Source organism: Pipra filicauda, unplaced genomic scaffold, assembly GCF_003945595.2.
Source record: "Pipra filicauda isolate LSUMZ 115617 unplaced genomic scaffold, ASM394559v2 scaffold362_size804934_pilon, whole genome shotgun sequence".
NCBI classification, from domain to species: Eukaryota; Metazoa; Chordata; class Aves; order Passeriformes; family Pipridae; genus Pipra; species Pipra filicauda.
In genome coordinates, this window is record NW_024104490.1 from 480,037 (window position 1) to 502,500 (window position 22,464).

The 22,464-nt window shown below is 39.9% G+C and overlaps 1 protein-coding gene across 5 annotated transcripts in view; it reads left to right on the forward strand.

Annotated features, from left to right (window-relative positions):
• CNTLN (centlein) overlaps positions 1 to 22,464 on the forward strand; it is a 205,671-nt gene that overhangs the window by 67,252 nt on the left and 115,955 nt on the right. For all 5 annotated transcript variants that reach the window (XM_039384599.1, XM_039384601.1, XM_039384600.1 and 2 more), the window contains one exon: positions 6,322 to 6,513. In XM_039384599.1, the coding sequence (XP_039240533.1) occupies positions 6,322 to 6,513 (192 nt within the window). The remainder of the gene's footprint in view (positions 1 to 6,321; positions 6,514 to 22,464) is intronic.

The following is a 22,464-nucleotide window of genomic DNA, read 5'->3' on the forward strand; positions in this document are numbered from 1 at the left end:
CTTTGAATGAGAAAGGCAAACTATTGCAGACAAATGTTTTCTCTGTTTGTCTTCCCTGTATTAATAATATGCAGGCTGCAACAGCTAGATAAGGATGTGTCAGCTACTCCATAAACACAGTCACAAAGGAATGTTTTCCTACTGCTTCAAATGGCATTGAGCCTATCAGCATGTACATCCTGTGATATATTGTCCCTTACCGCAAGATCAGTGACCTCTCTGGTCAGATAGGCAGTATATGCTATAGCTTAGGCAGTGTGGTTGGCTCACATATTGCAAGTTGATTTTAACAGTCTACCATTGAGAAGAACAGATCTTTGTGCTGATGTTAATGTGTAGTATGAAACAGTGGACTGAAAAAAGAAAAAAACTTTTCTAATAAACCTGACAAAGGTCATAAACTTACGCTGGATTATGTGTAAATCCAGTCAAGACCACAAATTCTCTTCCAAGTCTAACTGTAGTGAGCAGTGCGTAAAGATCTGTAATCTCTTTTATCTAGTTGCGTTGACTTTACATACTGCTTTTTTTTTCTCTAAGTGCAGATTTTAAGGATACTGTGTTCTACGTAACTCCTTTACGTTAGAGCTTTTATGGAAACAAATTGGTATCTATTTCATATTGCAGCTGTAGTTCACATTCTCAAGGATAGAGAATATTTTTCTAAAATGTATAGCATCTGTTTTAGTGGTCCTAGATGCTCTGGGGAGTTCATTCCTGTGCTGGAGTTAATGAGACTCCATAGATTTGTCCTCACCAACAATTTCAAGGTGGAGAGATTTCAATCAATACTAGGGATAATAAGACAAGAAGAGATTCTGAAGTCCTTAGCCAGCTTATCACAGTTTTCTGAAATTTACAATTTAAGGCCCTTGTTTTTATAATGCAGTACTTTCACTTGATCTGATGTGACCTTTAGGACCTATGTTAATCACACTGATTAAGTCTTTCAAGGGAAGGCCCTTTTAGTGGAGCAGAAATATTCCAGTAATTTGTCATTCAATGAGAAATGATAATTCATGTCCTGGAACTCAGCTCTCAAATAGAGAATACTGTGGATAATGATATAATGCAAGTCTGTAATGAAGAAAACATTGTTCAATAGTTAGATTTTTGGTGTAATTAGAAAACACAGTAAGAGTTTTCAATTATGAGGTATTGTGAAAGTCTGCATCAAGTGCACCAGCAAGTAGATGAAAAATATGAAAGTGATAGATATACTTTCAGATCTTAGTTTTGTACCTTTAGTTGCCTTTGCTAGTGTGTCAGTGTGTAGAGATAGTTTACTTTCCTTCAAGCCTGAAAAATTGTAATCAGGACATCAAGTTACTGTGTTTACCATATTAAGGTTAAATTTTACCATGTCCAGTATGTTTTGTAACTGCAACAACCTTTAAGCATAGTTAAAAATACATAAATGTGTTAATTTTTATGTAAGCAGCATCAAATTCACAAAATAAAAACTAAACCCATACAAATCTGTAAATGGCAGTAACAATGCAGGTTCTTACGCATATTGGAATGAAAAGCATAAGTTCTTTCACACATGATAAGAGAAAAACTATCTGTCTGGTCAAATATGGTGACACCCACATCAGTAATAAGTAAACCATCGTTTTCCTAGTCCACTTTGTATATTAAAGTTGTGAGGAACTCAGATCTTCAACAGATTCACATACTTTAGTTCAAGCTCAGATACTGTTTTCTATTGTTGGGAAGTGTGTTAATTAGCTTAGTCTTTGTTCTTGTATACGAAACATCAGTACAGTTGGTCACATGCTAGCAAGTAAATTTTGGCATCAGATGTGCCTGTAGGCTAAAGGCGAATAAATCCTGGGTAAACTCTGGTTCTTTTAAGGTGATGTTAAATTGTGGACTCGGAGGCGTTTTTTCGTGCTTGAAAAGCCCTGTACTGATACTCTTAGTGTGCAGTAGTTCCTGTGTGTAGCAGTGTAGATTGGTATCTCCAGAATATTCAAGTATTTGGGAAAAAAAATTAATAATCTATAAATAAAATAAAACTAAACATCATGAAAGGGCTATGTACCGTTTGTCTGGAGTGTCTCTTCAGCTACACCCTAGAGCTTTACCAGCAGATTTCTGTCCTTGTTCTTTTCAAGTTCTCATAAACAGCATGGCTTGTAAATGGCTTTCTGCAATGGTGCTATAATAATTTCCATTATAGTTTTAGTATGTCTCAATTTAGACTGACTTTTTTTTATTTATGTGATTACTATATGGTCAGTATTACTGTAGGTTAGGGTTCCTAAAAGACTGGATGTGGCACTGAGTGCTATGGTTTAGTTGACATGATGAGTTTTGATCAAAGGTTGAACTTGATGATCTTGAAGATCTATTCCAACCTTAGTGATTCTATGATTTTATTTACTCAGGTCTCTGTAATACACTTTTTTAGGGTGTGAGCATTTAGATAAAACATTTAATGTTGGAGAATATTTGTTCTATACCCAATGCTTATATATGGCTACTGTTATGTTTCATTAGATGGATCTACCTTAGTCCCTCACTGGAGATTTTGAAGGAAGTCTCCTAAATGGCCCCGCTCCCTGTACTTTAGTTGATACCACAGAAAAATTCATGAGAGTATTAACTAAATGCCTTTTGGAGTATGGAATTGGAAATTATTTTGGAACTGAAAAGTATGCCCCAGCTGTTAGCTGGCATGTAGTGCACAGGAGCCATCTAAACCTAGTTTAAAATAAATCCTGCACACTTCTATACTGTTAGTGTTGGTCATTTGTTTCAACTGTTTCACTCTGCAGTTTTTTTTCAGGCTGCACTATGATTCTGGCTAGCATACCATACCACACCACACAATAAATAGCATGGGTTAATTATTTAATTTTGCTAGGGTTTGTTGGAATTTCTCAGCTTTCTTTGCTCTGATCTAAGATAATTTTGCCATAACATGTATTTTATGTATATTGGTAGTACTTCCTCATCCCACATTATCAGGCTGTTAAATGTTTTCTATTGCATATGAGCAGGCATTAGAGTTCCGTTTTTTGGTTCTGGAATTCCTGGATTTAGTTTGATATTTTTAGGTTACTTGATGGCATTACATTTTCTGTTTTAAGTAACTCTTCAAAGGTGTACCAAAAAGTGTTTTCTGGTGAAATCAGGTAAATCAATATAGCAAATTGTTAGGATAGCTAAGAAATACGGAATCCTTTATTTTTTTGCAATTCAGCTAAGTTACCCTTTCTGACTGATGAATAATGCTCTTGTGTCATACAAACTAAATTTATTACAGTGTACTGATTTCAGATACTTCTAATCTTTTCTCCTTTGTTTTTAAGTACCTTCACCTGCAATAATCTGTGCTGCCTGTCAGAGAAAGGGCAGCTGTAACGCCTTAGAAAGAGATTATGAAAGTATAGTCAGTGCAACAGTTTTTGCAGAGCAGTCTTGTGTCACTTGCTAATGTTTTTTTTTTTTAAAATACCAAGTGTCATAAAATGTAACAAAGAATTATTTTAAATATTTTCCTTTTTATTTCTATCTTGTAAACATAAATATTTTTTCATAACTTTGTTGGGAGATTACCAAACTCACTGGGTAAATCTCATGTCCTGTTGACATTCAGGTAAGGTATAACCATTCACATAGGTACAGTCAAGATTCCACTCATTTCTTCTGTGAAGCTTGCTAGTTCTGAGATAAATAATTTACAATATATTTTCTTTCTTTGGCTGTTCTATGCAATGTTCCTTCTCTAATCATCTGATTTCATTTTACAATGCTTCTCCACACCTGAATTTCTTTATTAATGATAGACCTATTTCATCGTGCTGTGCAAGTCTTTGTATTTTAGAATGTGCTCACTCTAATGTGATTAATTGTAGTGTCTCTTCTGAACAGGGTCAGAAATGAGCAGTAAACCCCAAAATAATCCAATATAAACATTAGGCACTCATTAATCCACAAAACAGTAAAAGAAAATATGGGGATCCAAATAGAAATTTAGAAGCTGTTCCAGTTGTCTGTGGACAGTAGATGAAACTATTTATTTTTGTACAGATAATTTTAATTTTGAAAATTCCTGGTGTTAAATTCCTTAAAAAAAAAATCTGTGTACTATTAAATAGTACATTGGTGGTGTTTAAAAAATATATAAACCTTAGTGTAAAGAGATGAACAGTATGAATGGTTTTTTGCACATAGGTTTTAGCTAGTTTTATGCTTGAAATATATGTGTTTTGTGTTTTAGTACTGTTTTCAAAGCAGGAAAGGTTGGAAAAGTTTGTGCAAGTCAAAAGATGTGCTATTTGTCTTGCCCTGACAAATGCTGACTACCAAATACCCATTAGCTGCATTAGGGGATGCAGCTGCCAACTAGGAAAAGACATCATATTTTTGATGTTCTCCATTCATCTTACTAGGATGCTACCTTTCAGATACTATAATTACAACCATTTAAGTACTTCTAGTCATAAAAACAGCAAATTGTCATACCAGGATGATCTAGCTAATGAGCTTATATAGTTATAGCTGGAAGTAACTGTGTCTTGATGTTCCATTCATTTGGAAAGATATTATCTAAAAATGCATGTTTTTGATAAATGAACTGTTTATTTTCCTGTGAGATACTTACTGATTTTTCATAAGAAATTGGCTAATCTTGAACTTGCATTTCTAGAGATGATGTAAGCATTCTTAAATAAAAAAGAAAGATTCAGTAGGCACAGAAATTTCAATGCAAATGTTTAATGACTTGGAGGCATTTGAAATATCAATCTGTCTGGACTTTGAATTAATTTTGCCTGAGAGACATGATCTCTGATCTGCCTTGGAAATAGGCAAGAAGTAATTTACTTTGTCCTAAGTGGATTTTGAGAGACCACGGGAGTAGAAAATGTTAGGAAGAAGGAAAGGGGAGATTATTATTTCCAAATTTCTCAGAAAATGTTAGGTAGACAGTTTACCACTTGAAGAGTTGTGACTGTTTTTCAAGGGCTTTAACTTCTAAGTGATGTAAACAGATGAAAGGGAGAAAGGATTGTAGAATTTAAATAAAACTGGCAACACAAGGGGTAAAATGAAGAGTAAAATAGTGGTTTTACAAGTAAAATATCTTGTGTCAATTTCTTGTGCTTACAAACATTATTGATATATTTGGAAAACCTGATTTTCATATTTAATTTTTTTTAATTGAATGTCAGAGATGGATTTTCCAAAGAAAACTGTTCCCTGCCTTCTGTTCATGCCTTCTGTAGATCATTTTATGGTAGAATAGTCAGAGGGTATTTTGTTCATTTTGAGAAAAAAGGACAATCAAAGGAATGAAAGACTGAAATGAAGAGAGGAGGGAATGTATGGTTAGCTAGTAAAGGTGCAGTTGTGTATTTCCTTTAGAATCTGTACTGTTTATTCAACTACAGGTTTATTTTCCAAACTGTTTTTTTCTCTTTTTTTAACGATGAATCATTTTAAATAATGTTTAGATGCTTAAACGGAAAAAGATGGGTAACAGTGGAGGTATGGGGTGGTTATTAACTTATTTTGCAAGAATAAGAGAACTTATTTTTGTCAGATGGCATGTACTGCTAGTTTTTTAGAACTTGTTTTAGAAATTCTTTGTGTGTGTGAAGTCTATTCTAAAGCAATTGCAAAATATATATATAATATTCTGGTTTCAGAAAGAACAGTTGTACAACAGCCAGGGATAAGAACTTACAATATAATCTCTGGGGTTTACAGTTAATGTGAAAAAAAATTCCCACAGAATAATTACACAACCATTTTACACTTCATACAAAATGCGATAGGCATTAGTGGATTCATTGTATTTCTATCCGAGCTATATTTAAAATGTTACTTTTAAAAGATGAAACTACTTTATAAAAGACAATAATGGTATTTGGTATTCTTGCTCCTTTAATTTAATTCCCTGAACAGATATTTTAACTTTTTTGCCTATTCTCAGGAAGGGATTTTCTTTTCCTTTTGTATTTTCTGTATTTTATATAAACTGTTCAAGAAGTAAAATCAATCCTGATTTTTAGATGGCCATTTCTATTTATAAATGCTATAGAGAAGCAACTGAAACTGATAATATTCTACCATGAGCTGTATTTTTCTGGAAAACTTACTTCAAACTTAAAGTTACAGTGATTGTTGCAATTTTGAAATGTATAGAACTGGACAGGGGGCAGGAGGACAAGTGTGAACAAATTGTTAAATGTAAAAAAGAGGGTGATCTTTGTGGATAAGTTACTTAAATTATACTTTCTGTATTAATGTGGTTATCTGCATTGGAGTTATTTTTAATCCTAGTATTTCTTTTCTCCCCTCTCATAGCTTTATAACGAGTTGAGTTTATGTTTTGAAACTGTTAAAACAAGTGAAATTCAACTGCAGCAGAGCTGTGCCTCTCTTCAGGATCACTTACTTGAAAAAGATAAAACAATTTGTTTGTTGCAAGTCCAACTTCAGGAAGCATATAATGCTTCTAATGCAGTACATCAGAATTCTCCAAAATATCAGGTGCAGGTGAGTCCTCTTCTAGAATAATAAAAGTTGTTTCTGCGTTTAAATTAAGCTTCTGTATCAGACAGTTTTAAAGGAAATTGCAATTTGGTGTTTGTTTTTCTTTTTTTTAGAAACAAACGTGCAACTATGCTGCTGCAGTACTGTAACAATTTCTGCTGTTGCTAATCAAAGCTACTTCACAATTGAATCTGTCATGAGGAAAAAAAGAGTAATGGTGTCACTATTCAACAAGACTCTCATTTATATTCTCTAACAAAGATACCAAAAATAAAAATAAAACCATAGTGCTACTGTTACTGAAAACAAATTCACTGAAAAAATTGTGAAGTATCTGAATTTCTTCTATCAAAATGAAATTTGTTGTTTCTGATTTGTTACACTTTTCCTGACCATGCAAATAAATTTGAGGTCACGAATCTAAAGAAAGTTTTATGGTGGAGAGAAGCATTTTCTAAAAATTTCTAAGCTTTAGTGTGCCATTTGGAACTATTACCATAAATACATCCATCTAACAGGCATCCAACTTACAAGTGTACCAGGTCTTACATGTATACTCCTGACATTTTCCGAAGGCCAATTTATGACTCGAAGAGAGTTTGAAAGGCTTTGAAATTATCTACCCACATTGTTTTTGTAAACACCGTTGCTTAGTTTCTTCCATAGATACGTCAGTGAGGTGTACATGTGAGTTTCAGTTTTACTAACACTCTTTCCCTTGATTAAGTAGAGAAGTGAAAATAATTAAGGTAATAACGCTTGTTAAATATAAAACTTTGCTTAGCATGGTGAGATACGGTAGATCTGTAATCAAGGATTATATTAATAAGAAAGTTGAATATTAAAAAAACCCCACAGTGTTTAATTCCTCAAGATTTGTGTAAAGAGTAACCTGCTGTAAAACAAAAAACACAGAATGCGGTATCTCCTGGATTTGTTCTGACAGTCTTTCCAGAATAAATATTCTAACTTTATTTGTTGTAAGATTCTTATTCTGTACTGTCATAGTTTGAGATGGCCCCCCCGGGAGTCAGGGGCTCAGAGGTGATTGGGTGCCAGGGCAGTGTTCCCTGGAGAGCCAGTCACCACTTATCTTGTTCGCTTCTGCTCAAAATCATATATCACAGCACCTGAAGCTGTTGGTATATTTTCTGTTGGTGTCTGCTGCGTGTAGGTGGAGAAGGCCAGGAGGTGGCTGGGCTCCTTCTTCCTCTCCTCCGGGGGTGGGGAGGGGAGCCCTGCGGCCCCCCAGCTCTGCCTAGGCCAGAGTTAGAGGCAGCATTGGAGTGAGTGTATGTTTGTGAGGGACACGACTCACAAACAACTGGTAAGCGAGGAGAGAGAGACAGGCCTTGTGGCCGGGCCCTCTTCATCCCCCCCCTTTGCAGCAAGGCTGCAGAAGGGTGCTGTTTTTCCCTCTCGCTGTTTAGTGGGAGTGGATTTTAAGGGTCAGCATTGGAGCAGAGCCAAAGTGGATGGGCTAAATACAGCTCAGTGCCAGGGGAAGAGAAACCCCCAGGCGAAATTAGAGACGGACAGGAGAGAGGCCCGGAGGATGTCCTTCACAGTGATTTAAACGCAGGACAACCGAAAACCCGGAGGAGGAATGAAATTCCAGGATGCATATGTTGATAAACTGACTACACTACAGCAGCCTACGAACCAAGGTATGAGAGGACAGACTCAAAGCTATCTTCGTTGACTTCGAAGGAAAAACTGCAACAAACAGCTGAAGGTTGGTAGGGAGTGTTCAGGGGCCCCGAACACTCCCACGAGAGAGACTGCATTACATATCAGCCTTGGAAGGCTTTTCCTGAACTAAAGTTAAAGGGAGGAGCTTAAAAGGACTGATAGAAGTGTAATTATATATATATATATATATATATATATATAGTTGCCTTTAATTTGTTTAGTATTTATTTATGTAAAATAAATGTATATACTTCCCCTTCCCCCTATAGCAGCCTCTGGCCTGAAAGTTTTCTCTTCGGTGTTGGGATAAATTGTGGCAAGGGGTGGGGGAAGCCTGGAAATTGGATTTTGGATTTCTAATGTGGCTCAAACTATCACATGTATTTATATGATTTTTAAAGTTCCACTTAATCTAATGATGCAACAATTTTGTTTCACAAATGATAAAATACATTCTTTTAAGTATTGTGAAGTGTTTACCCGTTGTTATATTCCAGACCTCTTCATGAGTCTTGAAATTTAGACGTTTTTCTTTTAGAAGATTGTAGTGATTTTTTTTAAACATTATAAACTTAGTCTCCATGCAGCTTTGGATCATAGTTTTTGAATTCTCAGGCTGTATTTCTCAATAAATCACTGAGCTTTCATCATATTATATGGCTCTGAGGAGTTCTTTACAGTTTATTTTGTCATGTGATTTGATTTTTTTATCTTAAAAGCTTTCATTATGTCTGTGGATTATTTTTCCTGAAGTTAAGGAGGCCTTAGTTGTCTTTGTGAAGTGATCTTATAATGCTTTCCTCCATATACAACACCTATATTGCCAAACCTGGATATGTGTGACAGTTTAGTAGATTCTCCCCCTCTATCTACTCTGCTCTTGCGAGATCCCCATCTGGAGTGCTGTGTACAGTTCTCATGTCCCCAACATAACATAGGCAGGGAACTGTTGGAGCAAGAAGGAACATGAAGTTGATAGGAGGATTGTAGCACCTCCCCTACAAGGACAGATTGAGAAAGTTGGGGCTAGAGAAGAGAAAGTTGTGTGGAGACCTCACAGCAACTTTCCATTATCTAGAGGGAAGCCAGAGAGGGACTGTCAGGAACTGTAGTGACAGGACAGGGAGTAACGAGTACAAATTGAAAGAAGGGAAATTTAAGGTAGATATTACGATGAAATTCTTTACTTTGAGGGTGGAAACGCTGGAACAGGTTGCCCAGGGAGGTTGTGGATGCCCTAAACCTGACAGTGTTCAAAGCCAGGTTGGATAAGGCCTTGAGCAACCTGGTCTGGTAGGAAGTCTTCCTATGTTTCTTGAACGTGTGGGACACTACAGGTGACTCTTTCCCACTGAGTAAACTAAGCATTTATTGCTATTACTTATTTCTTATATTTAAAGCAATTCTGTAACTGTAAGATTTTTTCTCCCTTGAAAATACAGCAGCTGGGTTTCTTTAGGAGCTCCTAGTACAGAGCTTTCATGAAATGCATTTCAAATCCAAGTAGAAAATTTGACTTGGATCAATTTTCTTTTCTTCTTTAAAGAACTTCAAGAAATTTCTGAGGCCAAAAGTAAGATTATTTTAAAAGTTAACGACAATCTACATTAGTGATTCAACTTTATACTTGATTTCCTTTGGATATTTTAAATTAATTGCATCCAGCGTGGGTGAATTGTTACTGTTTGTTGATTTATTCCCTGTTGTCCTAGTTAGGACAACTGAGACCAGTTCATCAGGGTATGGGTGTAACCCAAAACTGTGTATTCTATAGCCTTCCATGCCATTTCCCAGAAACTGTTATCAATGAACCATTTACACCATCTGCCCATAGAGCCTGACTCCTCAGGCTATAAACTAGGTGTTAAGAGGCCTGTGAGATAGGAGGATGCTCCTGTCCTCACACCCTTGTGGAACTCCCCGCCCTGAGGGAAGTGCTGAGCATTCCTGCCTGAACTGCAGGATATATAATCTTGGAGTCTTGGAACATTTTTACCCACTCTGTGGGATCCAGAGAAGGACTGCGGCTCATCGCTCTCAAACAGACTTGGCTCACCACCCTATACTGGACTCCAATCACCACTTTGACCAGACTGCAACAGCTCTCCCACCAGCATCTCACTGCAATCACCACTTTTGACCAGACTGCAACAGCTCTCCCACCAGCAGGTTCTTCCCCTCTCCCCTTACTTTGGACTCAAGTGGGGCCCAAGGAACACCACGTTGTTCATGCCCCAGGGTACTGGGTTATACATTTGGGTTTTGTGGGTTAAGACCAATTGTTTGTTTGTATGATTGTACTTACTGTATTATTTTAGTAAATTGTTATTCTGACTTATAATCTCTCCTTTGAGTTGAGTTCATTTCCCCTGCTGGTTAACTCTTAAACCAGCACATTTTTTTGGCCGCCCAACGTGGGGCAGAGAGAGAGAAGTCAGAATCACAATTTCACTTTAAGCATTTGTTTATTTGGATATAGAAACTCCCTGATCACCATGTTGTTTGATGCAGTCACATGGCTGTTGTATTTGAGCCTGTTCATATTTCCACAGATGGGGAACTATTTGCCTGTTTTGATGCTCTCTTTAAGACCAGGGAGAGGGATCCAAATTGCTTTATTAGTATATTATGTTTATGTCATTCTAACATCAGAAGCAATGAGTTTCATTGTAAATGTGTATTCAGTCCTGTTTGCCTGTCCTGGTTTGGGTTGCTACCTCTGGGGTTTCATTAAAAATCGTACCCAGCCCTTTGGGGGAACAGGGGGGATGGTTGTTTCCAGCCTCTCACCTCCTTCTTCCCCTTCAGACCTGCTACAACAGTTTTTGAAAATATTGAGTTCCCTTTTGATGTTAAGGACAGTATAATGTTATTGTTAGTGTTGCTCTGTCTGCTCTGTACTGTGTACACCATGTTTAGGGTCAGAACAGGGCCTTCTAGGGAGGTTGTCTGGACACCTGCCCTGGGAGCAGATAATGCTGAGTGGCACGGGAAGTGGGAGGACATCAGCCAGTATTTGGAGAAGTTTTCTCCTCCAATGATCTGGAAATTCACCCCTGAACAACTGCAGGATCCTGTTAGCATGATAAGACTGGTGAAGGAAAAATGCTCTGGCAACTCCAGAGATGGCCAGCTCACAGCAACCTGCTGGGCCCTGGCCACTGCCTACCGGACACTACTTGACATGGTACAGCACTGTCAGGGGGAGGAGAGAAGGACCAAATCCGCAGGCACCACGTCCACCCAAACCACAGCTGAGTCAGAGGGAGAAAGAAATAAACCAACCATCTCCGTGTCCACACAAACCATCGAGGAGCCAGAAGAACAACCAAAACCAATAGCAGTCGCCCCTGTCCAGAAAAGGAAATCAAAGACTAAATCAGTCCGTATAGCAAATGATGACGAAGAGGCAGGACCTTCACACCCACTGGAGGAGGCAGAGCCAGAAATAATCACTCGGTCCCTATCCCTGGGTGAGCTACGCGAGCTCCGGAGAGAGTTCACACGACAGGCGAACGAGTCCATTCTGACCTGGCTGCTCCGAATCTGGGATGCTGCAGCTAACGATACAATCCTAGATGGGACTGAAGCCAGACAGCTGGGGTCCCTGTCTCGAGATGTAGTCATTGAGAGGGAGTGATGCCAGACAGCTGGGGTCCCTGTCTCGAGATGTAGTTATTGATCAGGGGATTGGAAGGAGGCAGGAAACTCTCAGCCTCTGGCGGCGACTGTTGTGCAGTGTGAGGGAAAGATACCTTTGCAAGGAGGACCTCCACGTACAGCAAGGACAGTGGAACACGATGGAACAAGGTATCCGGTGCTTAAGGGAGTTAGCTGTACTGGAGATAATCTTTTCAGAGGATGAAAGATTCCCTAAAAGTCCAGATGGCGTACAGTGCACCTCCCAGATGTGGTTAAAGTTTGCACGACTCGGGCCAGAAATGTATTCCCGCTACTTAGCAACGCTGCAATGGAGGGAGGGAGAGGACAAGGTGGGAGCATTGGTTAGTAAACTCAGGATGTATGAAGACACTGTCACTGCCCCATTACGAGCCCACGTCTCATCTGTGGAAACCAAACTGGCTGAACACGTCCGAAGCCTGGAAGAGAAAATTGAAGAGGGACACCAGAAGCTAAGAGAGGAAATTAAGGAAGGGATCTTCCATATCTCACCAGGACAAACAAGAGTCTCTGCTATTAGGAGCCAGCGTCCCCCAGCTAAGGAGAGAAGGTACACTCCACGTGGCGATCTATGGTTTTACCTCCGTGAGCACGGAGAAGATATGAGGAAGTGGGATGGGAAACCCACCCCTTCCTTAGCAGCCCGGGTACGTGAACTGAAAAGAGGAACAAGTACCACAAGGAACTCTTCAAGGGTAAACGCTGCTCCAGTCTCTCGTGGGCAAGACTCCAGACGGTACAGGAATGATGATACGTCTGATCCTCTTGAAGGGACCTCCAGGTCATACCCACAAGAAGAGCACAATGAGTACCATGACCAGGACTAGGGGTGCCCTGCCTCTAGCCAGGTAGAGGAGAGGGACAATCGAGTCTATTGGACAGTGTGGATTCGGTGGCCTGGCACATCTGAGCCACAAAGGTATAAGGCCTTAGTGGACACCGGCGCACAATGCACTTTAATGCCATCAAGATACGTAGGGGCAGAATCCATCTCCATTTCTGGGGTGACAGGGGGATCCCAACAGCTGACTGTACTGGAAGCTGAAGTGAGCCTGACTGGGAAGGAATGGCACAGACACCCCATCGTGACTGGCCCAGAGGCCCCGTGCATCCTTGGCATAGATTACCCGAGGAGTGGGTATTTCAAAGACCCAAAAGGACTTCGTTGGGCTTTTGGCATAGCTGCTGTGGAGACGGAGGAAATTAGACAGTTGAACACCTTGCCTGGTCTCTCAGAGGACCCCTCTGCTGTGGGACTGCTGAAGGTTGAAGAACAATTGGTACCGATAGCCACAGCAACAGTGCACCGTCGGCAATACCGCACCGACCGAGACTCTGTGACCCCTATACATAAGATGATCCGTGAACTGGAGACCCAGGGGGTGGTCAGCAAGACTCGCTCACCCTTTAATAGCCCTATATGGCCAGTGCGTAAGTCCAGCGGAGAGTGGAGGCTGACGGTGGATTACCGTGGACTCAATGAAGTCACACCACCCCTGAGTGCTGCTGTGCCGGACATGCTGGAGCTCCAGTACGAGCTGGAGTCCAAGGAAGCCAAGTGGTATGCCACCATTGACATTGCCAATGCCTTTTTCTCCATTCCTTTGGCAGCTGAGTGCAGGCCACAATTTGCTTTCACTTGGAGAGGTGTGCAGTACACCTGGAATCGACTGCCTCAGGGGTGGAAACACAGTCCCAGCATTTGCCATGGACTGATCCAGACTGCACTGGAAAAGGGTGAGGCTCCAGAGCACCTACAGTACATTGACGACATCATTGTATGGGGGAACACGGCGGGCGAAGTCTTCGAGAAAGGAGAGAAGATAATCCAGATTCTCCTAAGAGCCGGTTTTGCCATTAAACGGAGTAAGGTCAAGGGACCTGCTCAGGAAATTCAGTTCCTAGGAGGGAAGTGGCAAGATGGACGCCGCCTAATTCCCATGGAGGTGATTAACAAAATAGCAGCCATGTCCCCACCAACCAGCAAGAAGGAAACACAGGCTTTCTTAGGTGCTGTGGGCTTTTGGAGGATGCATATCCCCGAGTATAGTCAGATTGTAAGCCCTCTCTACCTTGTGACACGGAAGAAAAATGATTTCCAGTGGGGCCCCGAACAACAAAAAGCCTTTGAACAAATTAAACAGGAGATTGCCCATGCGGTAGCCCTTGGGCCAGTAAGGACAGGACAGGACGTGAAGAACGTGCTCTACACCGCAGCCGGGGAGAATGGCCCTTCTTGGAGCCTCTGGCAGAAAGTGCCTGGGGAGACCCGAGGACGACCGCTGGGATTCTGGAGTCGGGGATACAAAGGATCTGAAGCCAGCTATACACCAACTGAGAAAGAGATCCTGGCTGCCTATGAAGGAGTTCGAGCTGCCTCAGAAGTAATCGGCACCGAAGCGCAGCTCCTCCTGGCACCCCGACTACCAGTGCTGGGCTGGATGTTCAAGGGAAGAGTTCCTTCCACACATCACGCCACCGATGCCACGTGGAGTAAGTGGATCGCTCTGATCACGCAGCGAACCCGGATAGGGAACCCTAATCGCCTTGGGATTCTGGAAATTATCACCAATTGGCCCGAAGGTGAGAGTTTCGGACTATCCTCTGAAGAAGAGGAGGAGAAGGTGACACGGGCTGAGGAGGCCCCACCATATGACAAGCTACCAGCAGATGAAAGGCGATATGTGCTCTTCACGGATGGCTCCTGCCGCATTGTAGGGACAAACCGAAAATGGAAGGCAGCTGTATGGAGTCCCACACGGCGAGTTGCAGAAGCGACCGAAGGACAAGGTGGGTCAAGTCAGTTTGCAGAGCTTAAAGCCGTTCAGTTGGCTTTGGATATAGCTGAACGAGAGAAGTGGCCAAGACTCTATCTCTACACCGACTCATGGATGGTGGCCAATGCTCTGTGGGGATGGCTGGAGCGATGGAAAAAGGCCAACTGGCAGCGCCAAGGGAAACCCATCTGGGCGGCGGAGATGTGGCAGGACATCGCTGGCCGGGTAGAGAAGCTGAGTGTGAAGGTCCGTCACGTAGACGCTCATGTAGGCAAGAAACGGGCTAATGAGGAGCATCGTAACAACGAGCAGGCGGACCGAGCTGCCAGGATTAAAGTCTCTCAGGTAGATCTGGATTGGCAGCACAAAGGAGAATTATTTCTGGCTCGATGGGCCCATGACGCCTCCGGTCACCAGGGGAGAGATGCAACATATAGATGGGCTCATGACCGAGGGGTGGACTTAACCAAGGACATTGTCTCACAGGTCATCCATGACTGCGAGACGTGTGCTGCCATCAAGCAGGCCAAGCGGGTGAAGCCTCTATGGTATGGTGGACGGTGGTCAAAGTACAGGTATGGGGAAGCCTGGCAAGTTGACTACATCACGCTCCCCAAAACCCGCCAAGGCAAGCACTACGTACTGACCATGGTAGAAGGGAGTACTGGAGATGGTTGGAGACATACCCCGTGCCTCATGCCACTGCCCGGAATACCATCCTGGGCCTTGAAAAACAAGTCCTGTGGCGACACGGCACCCCGGAGAGAATTGAGTCTGATAATGGGACCCATTTCAAGAATGGCCTCGTAGACACCCGGGCCAAAGAGCACGGCATTGAGTGGGTGTATCATATCCCCTACCATGCACCAGCTGCTGGAAAAGTTGAGCGGTGCAACGGACTGCTGAAAACCACCCTGAAGGCACTGTGTGGGGAGACTCTCAAACACTGGGAGCTGCATTTAGCAAAGGCCACCTGGTTGGTCAACACCCGAGGCTCCATCAATCGAGCTGGCCCTGCCCAATCAGAACTTTTGCATACTGTAGATGGAGATAAAGTCCCCGTGGTACATATGAGAGGAATGTTAGGGAAGACTGTATGGATTAGTCCCACCGCAAGCAAAGGCAAACCCATCCGAGGGATTGTTTTTGCTCAAGGACCTGGTTCCACCTGGTGGGTAATGCAAAAAGATGGGGAGACACGTTGTGTACCACAAGGGAACCTAATTTTGAGTGAGAATGGTCTGTAATGTTTCATTGTATATATATATATATATAGATAGATGTATATAGTTTTAAAGGGATATAGTTTTTTTAAAGGGGGGTAATTTGGGCATGACATGGATGGCATAGAATAAGGGGTGGATAATGTCCTAGTTAGGACAACTGAGACCAGTTCATCAGGGTATGGGTGTAACCCAAAACTGTGTATTCTATAGCCTTCCATGCCATTTCCCAGAAACTGTTATCAATGAACCATTTACACCATCTGCCCATAGAGCCTGACTCCTCAGGCTATAAACTGGGTGCTAAGAGGCCTGTGAGATAGGAGGATGCTCCTGTCCTCACACCCTTTGTGGAACTCCCCGCCCTGAGGGAAGTGCTGAGCATTCCTGCCTGAACTGCAGGATATATAATCTTGGAGTCTTGGAACATTTTTAACCACTCTGTGGGATCCAGAGAAGGACTGCGGCTCATCGCTCTCAAACAGACTTGGCTCACCACCCTATACTGGACTCCAATCACCACTTTGACCAGACTGCAACAGCTCTCCCACCAGCATCTCACTGCAATCACCACTTTTGACCAGACTGCAACAGCTCTCCCACCAGCAGGTTCTTCCCCTCTCCCTTTACTTTGGACTCAAGTGGGGCCCAAGGAACACCACGTTGTTCATGCCCCAGGGTACTGGGTTATACATTTGGGTTTTGTGGGTTATGACCAATTGTTTGTTTGTATGATTGTACTTACTGTATTATTTTAGTAAATTGTTATTCTGACTTATAATCTCTCCTTTGAGTTGAGTTCATTTCCCCTGCTGGTTAACTCTTAAACCAGCACACCTGTCTTCTTCCAGTGGTGTCTGAACTTGAAGTGCTTTCACCAGTATACTCCATGTAAATTAGCATCTAAATGTGAAGCAGTCCTAAATTCAGTTACGGTTCACTTAATGGTGAACATGGGTGCAAATAATTATTTTCCTATGACCTTCTGTTGGCTTCCTGCCATATTTCATAGAGAATTTATTTTTTCGTTAGTGAATGTAAGTTCAGTTGGACATTTTGCAGAAATATATTAGTTGAACATTCATGTGATCTGTCATGAGCTCAGTCAGATTATTTACCAATCCTAATGTAGAAGATAAGGTAGGAAGCAGAAGTAGACAACTTGTGATAATGAATGTAATATAGTAAGCTAAATGTAGTGTATGAAGCTTCATTTTTCAGTCAATTAATCTTAAACCAGGCTATGGTGGGACAAATGATTAGTGTTACTGAGCAGCCTCATAGGGAAGGAAACATCTTTCATTAGGATACATAGCTACTAGGTTTGATGAGAGATGTTGAAGCAGTATGTGCTTAACATGCTTAATGTTTTCTCTTGACTAACATTCTTGCATTCTGCTATAACAAGTATCCCAAATTTTATTGACATGCAGTCCTGCTCTGGTTGAAAGGCTACAGTATGCCTTTTTGGAATGTATCATAATGCTCATTGTTGGCTGCATTTTGATGACAGATAAATTTCCCATCACCAACTTCACTATCTTGTATAAATTTTAGAAAGGTAATGGTTATTGTGTGTTTCCACAGCTGAGGTTTCTGCAGGGGAAGAAAGGTGATTACCTATCACTCCTTCTCTGAACTGTTAGATAAGCATAATTCTGTTCATTTGTGAAATTCTGAACTTAAACATGATTAAGAGTAGCCTCCTAACTTACTCTGCTATCTCTTGACTGCAACATTAGAAAACAATGGATTTGGAAATGAGGCTTAATTAACAGGACACCAAAACAATGTAGGCACCTACAAGTTCTCCTATTACCATTCCATGAAACAATCCTTCCTAAAAAAGTAAGTTGGTTTAAATGCAATTTTATTTCTGCTATAAAATACGGATTTCTTGAGCATGTTCAGATTCATGAGTTGCTGAAAGTTCATCCAGTGTGACATGCTAACAGTCTGTTGACAGCACTGATGTATCTTCTTCAGACATTCAATAGCTAGTATACATCAATGCTGCATGTATTAACACTAAGATTTTAGTGGATTTGAACTTTTCTTGCTGTTGAGATTACATCATAGTCAGACAAAAATGAGTTTTATATTATTGGCTTTATTAGCAAGAATATCTCTTTTTTCTTTCAATAAGGGTAAAATCATGGCTAGGCTTCGCGAATGAAGATTTGGGAAGGCTCTATCCACATTTGATACAGGCACGCTGGTAGCTTATGAGGCCAATACGTGACAGACATATCCGATTGCAAAAGGCACAGCAGAAAGACTCCTTAGATGGTGTATTCTGCAACACACGGTTCTTTCTGCGTTGCCTTTTTTCCTCGAGGGTGATCCTGCGTGTGTTCTCAAAGGAGACAGCAGCGTTATAGATGGTGTGTCTCCAGGCCTCCCGATTGGAGGCCAGAGTAGACCAGTTATGGTGATCAATATGGCCAAGGCTGAGATGTTGTTTCAGGGAGTCCTTGTATCTTTTCTTCGGGGCTCCTCTCATGTGGCAACCAGTGACAAGTTCACCATAAAGCAAGATCTTAGGGAGGCGGTGGTCCTTCATCCTTGAGACGTGCCCTGCCCAGCGCAGCTGTGTTCTCAGTAACATGGCCTCAATACTTGTGACTGCTGCTTGCTCTAGAACAGATGTATTGGTCACATAATCTGACCAGTGGATATTTAGGATTGCTTGGAGGTAGCGTTGATGGAAGCATTCTAGGAGACGCAGGTGGTGGCGGTAGATGACCCATGATTCAGAACCGTATAAGAGAGTAGACAACACTATGGCTCTGTAAACACTGATCTTGGTGCTTTTCTTCAAGTGTTTATTACACCATACTCTTTTCTGGAGATTTCCAAAAGCACTATATGCCTTTGCTAACCTGTTGTCTATCTCTCCATCGATCTTACCATCTGAGGAGATGAGACTACCATGGTAATTAAACTTCTGGACTGATTTGAGCTCTGATTGGCCAATGGTGATGAGGGGGTGATGGGGGACTTCCTGAGGTGCAGGTTGATGGAGGACCTCTGTCTTCTTTAAGCTGACTTCCAGCCCAAAGAGTTCAGCAGCGTCTGCAAAGCAGGATGTTAAACGCTGCAGAGCTGCTTCTGTGTGAGCAACAAGGGCAGCGTCATCAGCATAAAGCAGCTCCCGGACAAGATGGTTTAAGGTCTTGGTGTGGGCCTTCAGTCGCCTTACATTGAAAAGGCTTCCATCAGTACGGTATCGAATGTAGATACCATCCTGATCATCAAGATCTGCCGTGGCCCTTTGGAGCATCATGCTAAAGAAGACGGTGAATAGGGTAGGAGCGAGAACGTAGCCTTGTTTCACACCATTCTTAATTAAAAAGGGCTCAGAAAGTGCGTTGCCATATCTGACTTAAGGGTAAAATATGCCGTTTTAAAATATTGTAATCTTAATCTAGTCAGCATGGCACTTCTGTTGGTGAGGGCAAACTTTTGCTTCATTTCATTTTGCTTATTCTGCTAATGTGTGTCATAAAGAATTTGAGTCTGCTTTACAGTAAATTTCTATTTACATATTAGAATGTGTGCATTCAGCAGCTCTCAAATGCCTGATCTCTGCTCAGAGATTAGCCACCTTTGAATTTGGAAGTTATTTTAGTTGGATCTATGCTCAGGCTACACAGTAAAAAAAAAAATTAAATCATTTTCAAGACATAAGCTTGTGGGACTTGATTAATTTCATCTCATGTAATTGTTTTGGTTCTTTTTCATTATTGGTGTTCATTTTTAGGTCTGAGATGTACACCATACCTTTAGTCATACAATTAGTATACCATAACTATTACCAATATGAATAGTAAGTATTTAAATATATTTTCTGAACTGAAGCTGTAATTTCCACCGTAACTCCTACTTTTTTTACATGTGCAGACATCAAAGACAGTATTAAGATGTGATACTTGATCAAAGAACAGTAATTAAAAGACATGTAAATTTTTTTATTTGTAACTGTAACATCTGACAGGTATGGGCATTCTACCTAATACAGAGTTACTTCCACTTATTTCTCATTATGAAGTTTTTACAAGTAGTTCGAATAGAAAACACCAGTAAAACAATGAAGTAGAAACTGCACGTAGATGTAATTGAAGATTAGAGGGGAAAAAAGCTGATTTGTAACTAAAATAAAAATTTAGATTCATATGTGAAATATGTAAAGAAAATATGTCAAAAAAACCTGCATCCATTATTGCCACACAAAAATCTCTCAGGTCTTGTTTTCAGAGTATAACTTACTTTTGTCTTAAACATTAGTATGTCAGTGATTTCAGTTTATTAGGCTTCTATAGTAGAGTCTTTAAGATGCTGATTTTGACTGAAATATAAATGGTAAAAAAACTTAGCTGGGCAGGGTAATTATAGTTTGTTTTAGTGGTTCTAGATTTAGTCCAGCATACTGTGAATATTTAAAGTCCATGTTTGAGGCTTAATTTTCTGTTTCTTGTTAATGATGCAGCATAAAAAGAGGAAGATATCCTGTTCAAAGTGTGGTGCTGTAAATTTCATTTTATAATTTTATGATAATTTCTGTTACTGAAACTAATTCCTAACAAAATGCTTTATATGTTAAAATTATTTTGGCTTTACTATTAGAAAACTTATTTATTTTTAGTCAAATTTTCTCAGGCTTGCACTCTCTATGGATCAAAACTTGACAGAAATGTCTTTCTGTTTTTAGAAATACTGAACTAATTAAAAAATAACTTAAATCATCACAAAGATGTCAAAATGTAATTTTGTTTAAAACAACTAACAGATACTGTAGTATAAAGTTATTTGTACAGGACAGGATGAAATGCTAGTGGTCATTAGAGCTGTGTAACTGCAGCAGAGTGAGGTAAGCAAAAGATTTTATCACTGTTTGCTTGAAGGCTCAGGCTTTGAAGTAATAGAAAAAGAAATATGCAACTGAAATTGACCAATTTACGTGACAAAACTTTATATATGAGTATATAACTTTATATATAAGTAAATAATTAGTCTTTAATGATGGAAAATACCAATAACATTTTTCAAATGGTTGTATTCCCCTAATTGCAAACTAACTGTTATTTGGTGATTATTACCTTTATAATGAGAGGTATAGATTATTGTTTGTAAAGTTGAGTTTGTTCCGTGTTTAAATATATAATAGTAAAGAACCAGTATTTTCTAGTATTTGAAATACATAGATAAGTATAATTTTAACTTTACCTTTACAACATGTGTGATCTTCAATATTAATGATGTCATTTTAATTTTTGCCATTTTTTATAGCAAATTATTTATGGTAGCTTCCAGCTAAACACTTTAAAAAAAAAAAACAACAAAACCACTAGTGTAAGTATATGTCTGGTTGTTTCTTAGTCAAAGCAGCAATAATAATTTGTTACTTTCCAAATGTTTTTTCTTATACTAGCATGTCATGAGACTACATTTAACAATGTCCTGTATACATGTCTTTTAAACAAAATGGAAAGGAGAAAATACAGTATTTTATTTTTCTACAGTCTTTTATTTGAGCTGCACAATTGTGGGATAGTATAGACACATACAAAGGACTGGGTACTCAGTGGCACTTGTCCTCAGAAAAGCTGTGTAGAGTTACAGCTTGTCTAACAGAGTCTGTGGAGTCATTGTTGCTAGTAGGATCACAGTATAGTAGCACTTGATCACCATAAAATGCAATTTTAGTTACACCTGGGTGTGTTTAACTATGACAATTTGGGACTCCACCTGCAATGTTGTAGGTGTGCCAGGATGCAGGCATGTGTTGTCTATAAAATAAGGAATAGTGGTTTGTGCAGCTTTTGAAATTACTTTAAAAAAGGAAAGAAATGCAGTGTACTTTAAGAAGATTCTATAAGTTTTGAAAACTAATCTACATCCTGTTCTAGAGTGTTAAAATGACAGAAACAAACAAAAAAAAAAAGTTTTGAAGAATAGATTAATTTTCATTTAGTTTAGTTTAACATTCCATATATCTATTTTCAATGTAGAATAATCAAAAAGGACCACCATACTGATAATGTGGGTTTATAATGCATAGAGCAACTCAACTTTAACTACTCTATTGTGGCACTATTCATGCTGCTGTAATAAAACTTAAGAACGTTTAGTGATTTTTTTTTTCCCTACAGTTATTCAAAATTACATTACCCTTACTGAAAACTGAATGGCTTTTAGTGGATTAATTAAACTATAGCTGGTTTGCCATCTGGGTGCTGCTTGTTTAGCTGCTTTCTCACAGAAAGATTTTTTACTGATAAAAGAATATTTTTTTGTTAGAAGACAGCTTCCAGACAATAATTTCTAAAATAGAAATGACATATGGACTATTAATTGTTATGAGGTTAAATTTTGGGTTATGAAGAGGAAACTACTTGGACATTTCTTTCCAATATTCAGTTTATTTTCATTCATACACACACACACCCTCAATCTCCTCATTCTGTTGCAAAATGCTCAGGCTCTTAAAAAATAAAATCTGTTTATAAATGTACAAGGAAATAATTATATTTTGCAGCAAGATCACCCATGACATTATGTTGGAGTCCAGGGTATAGGCT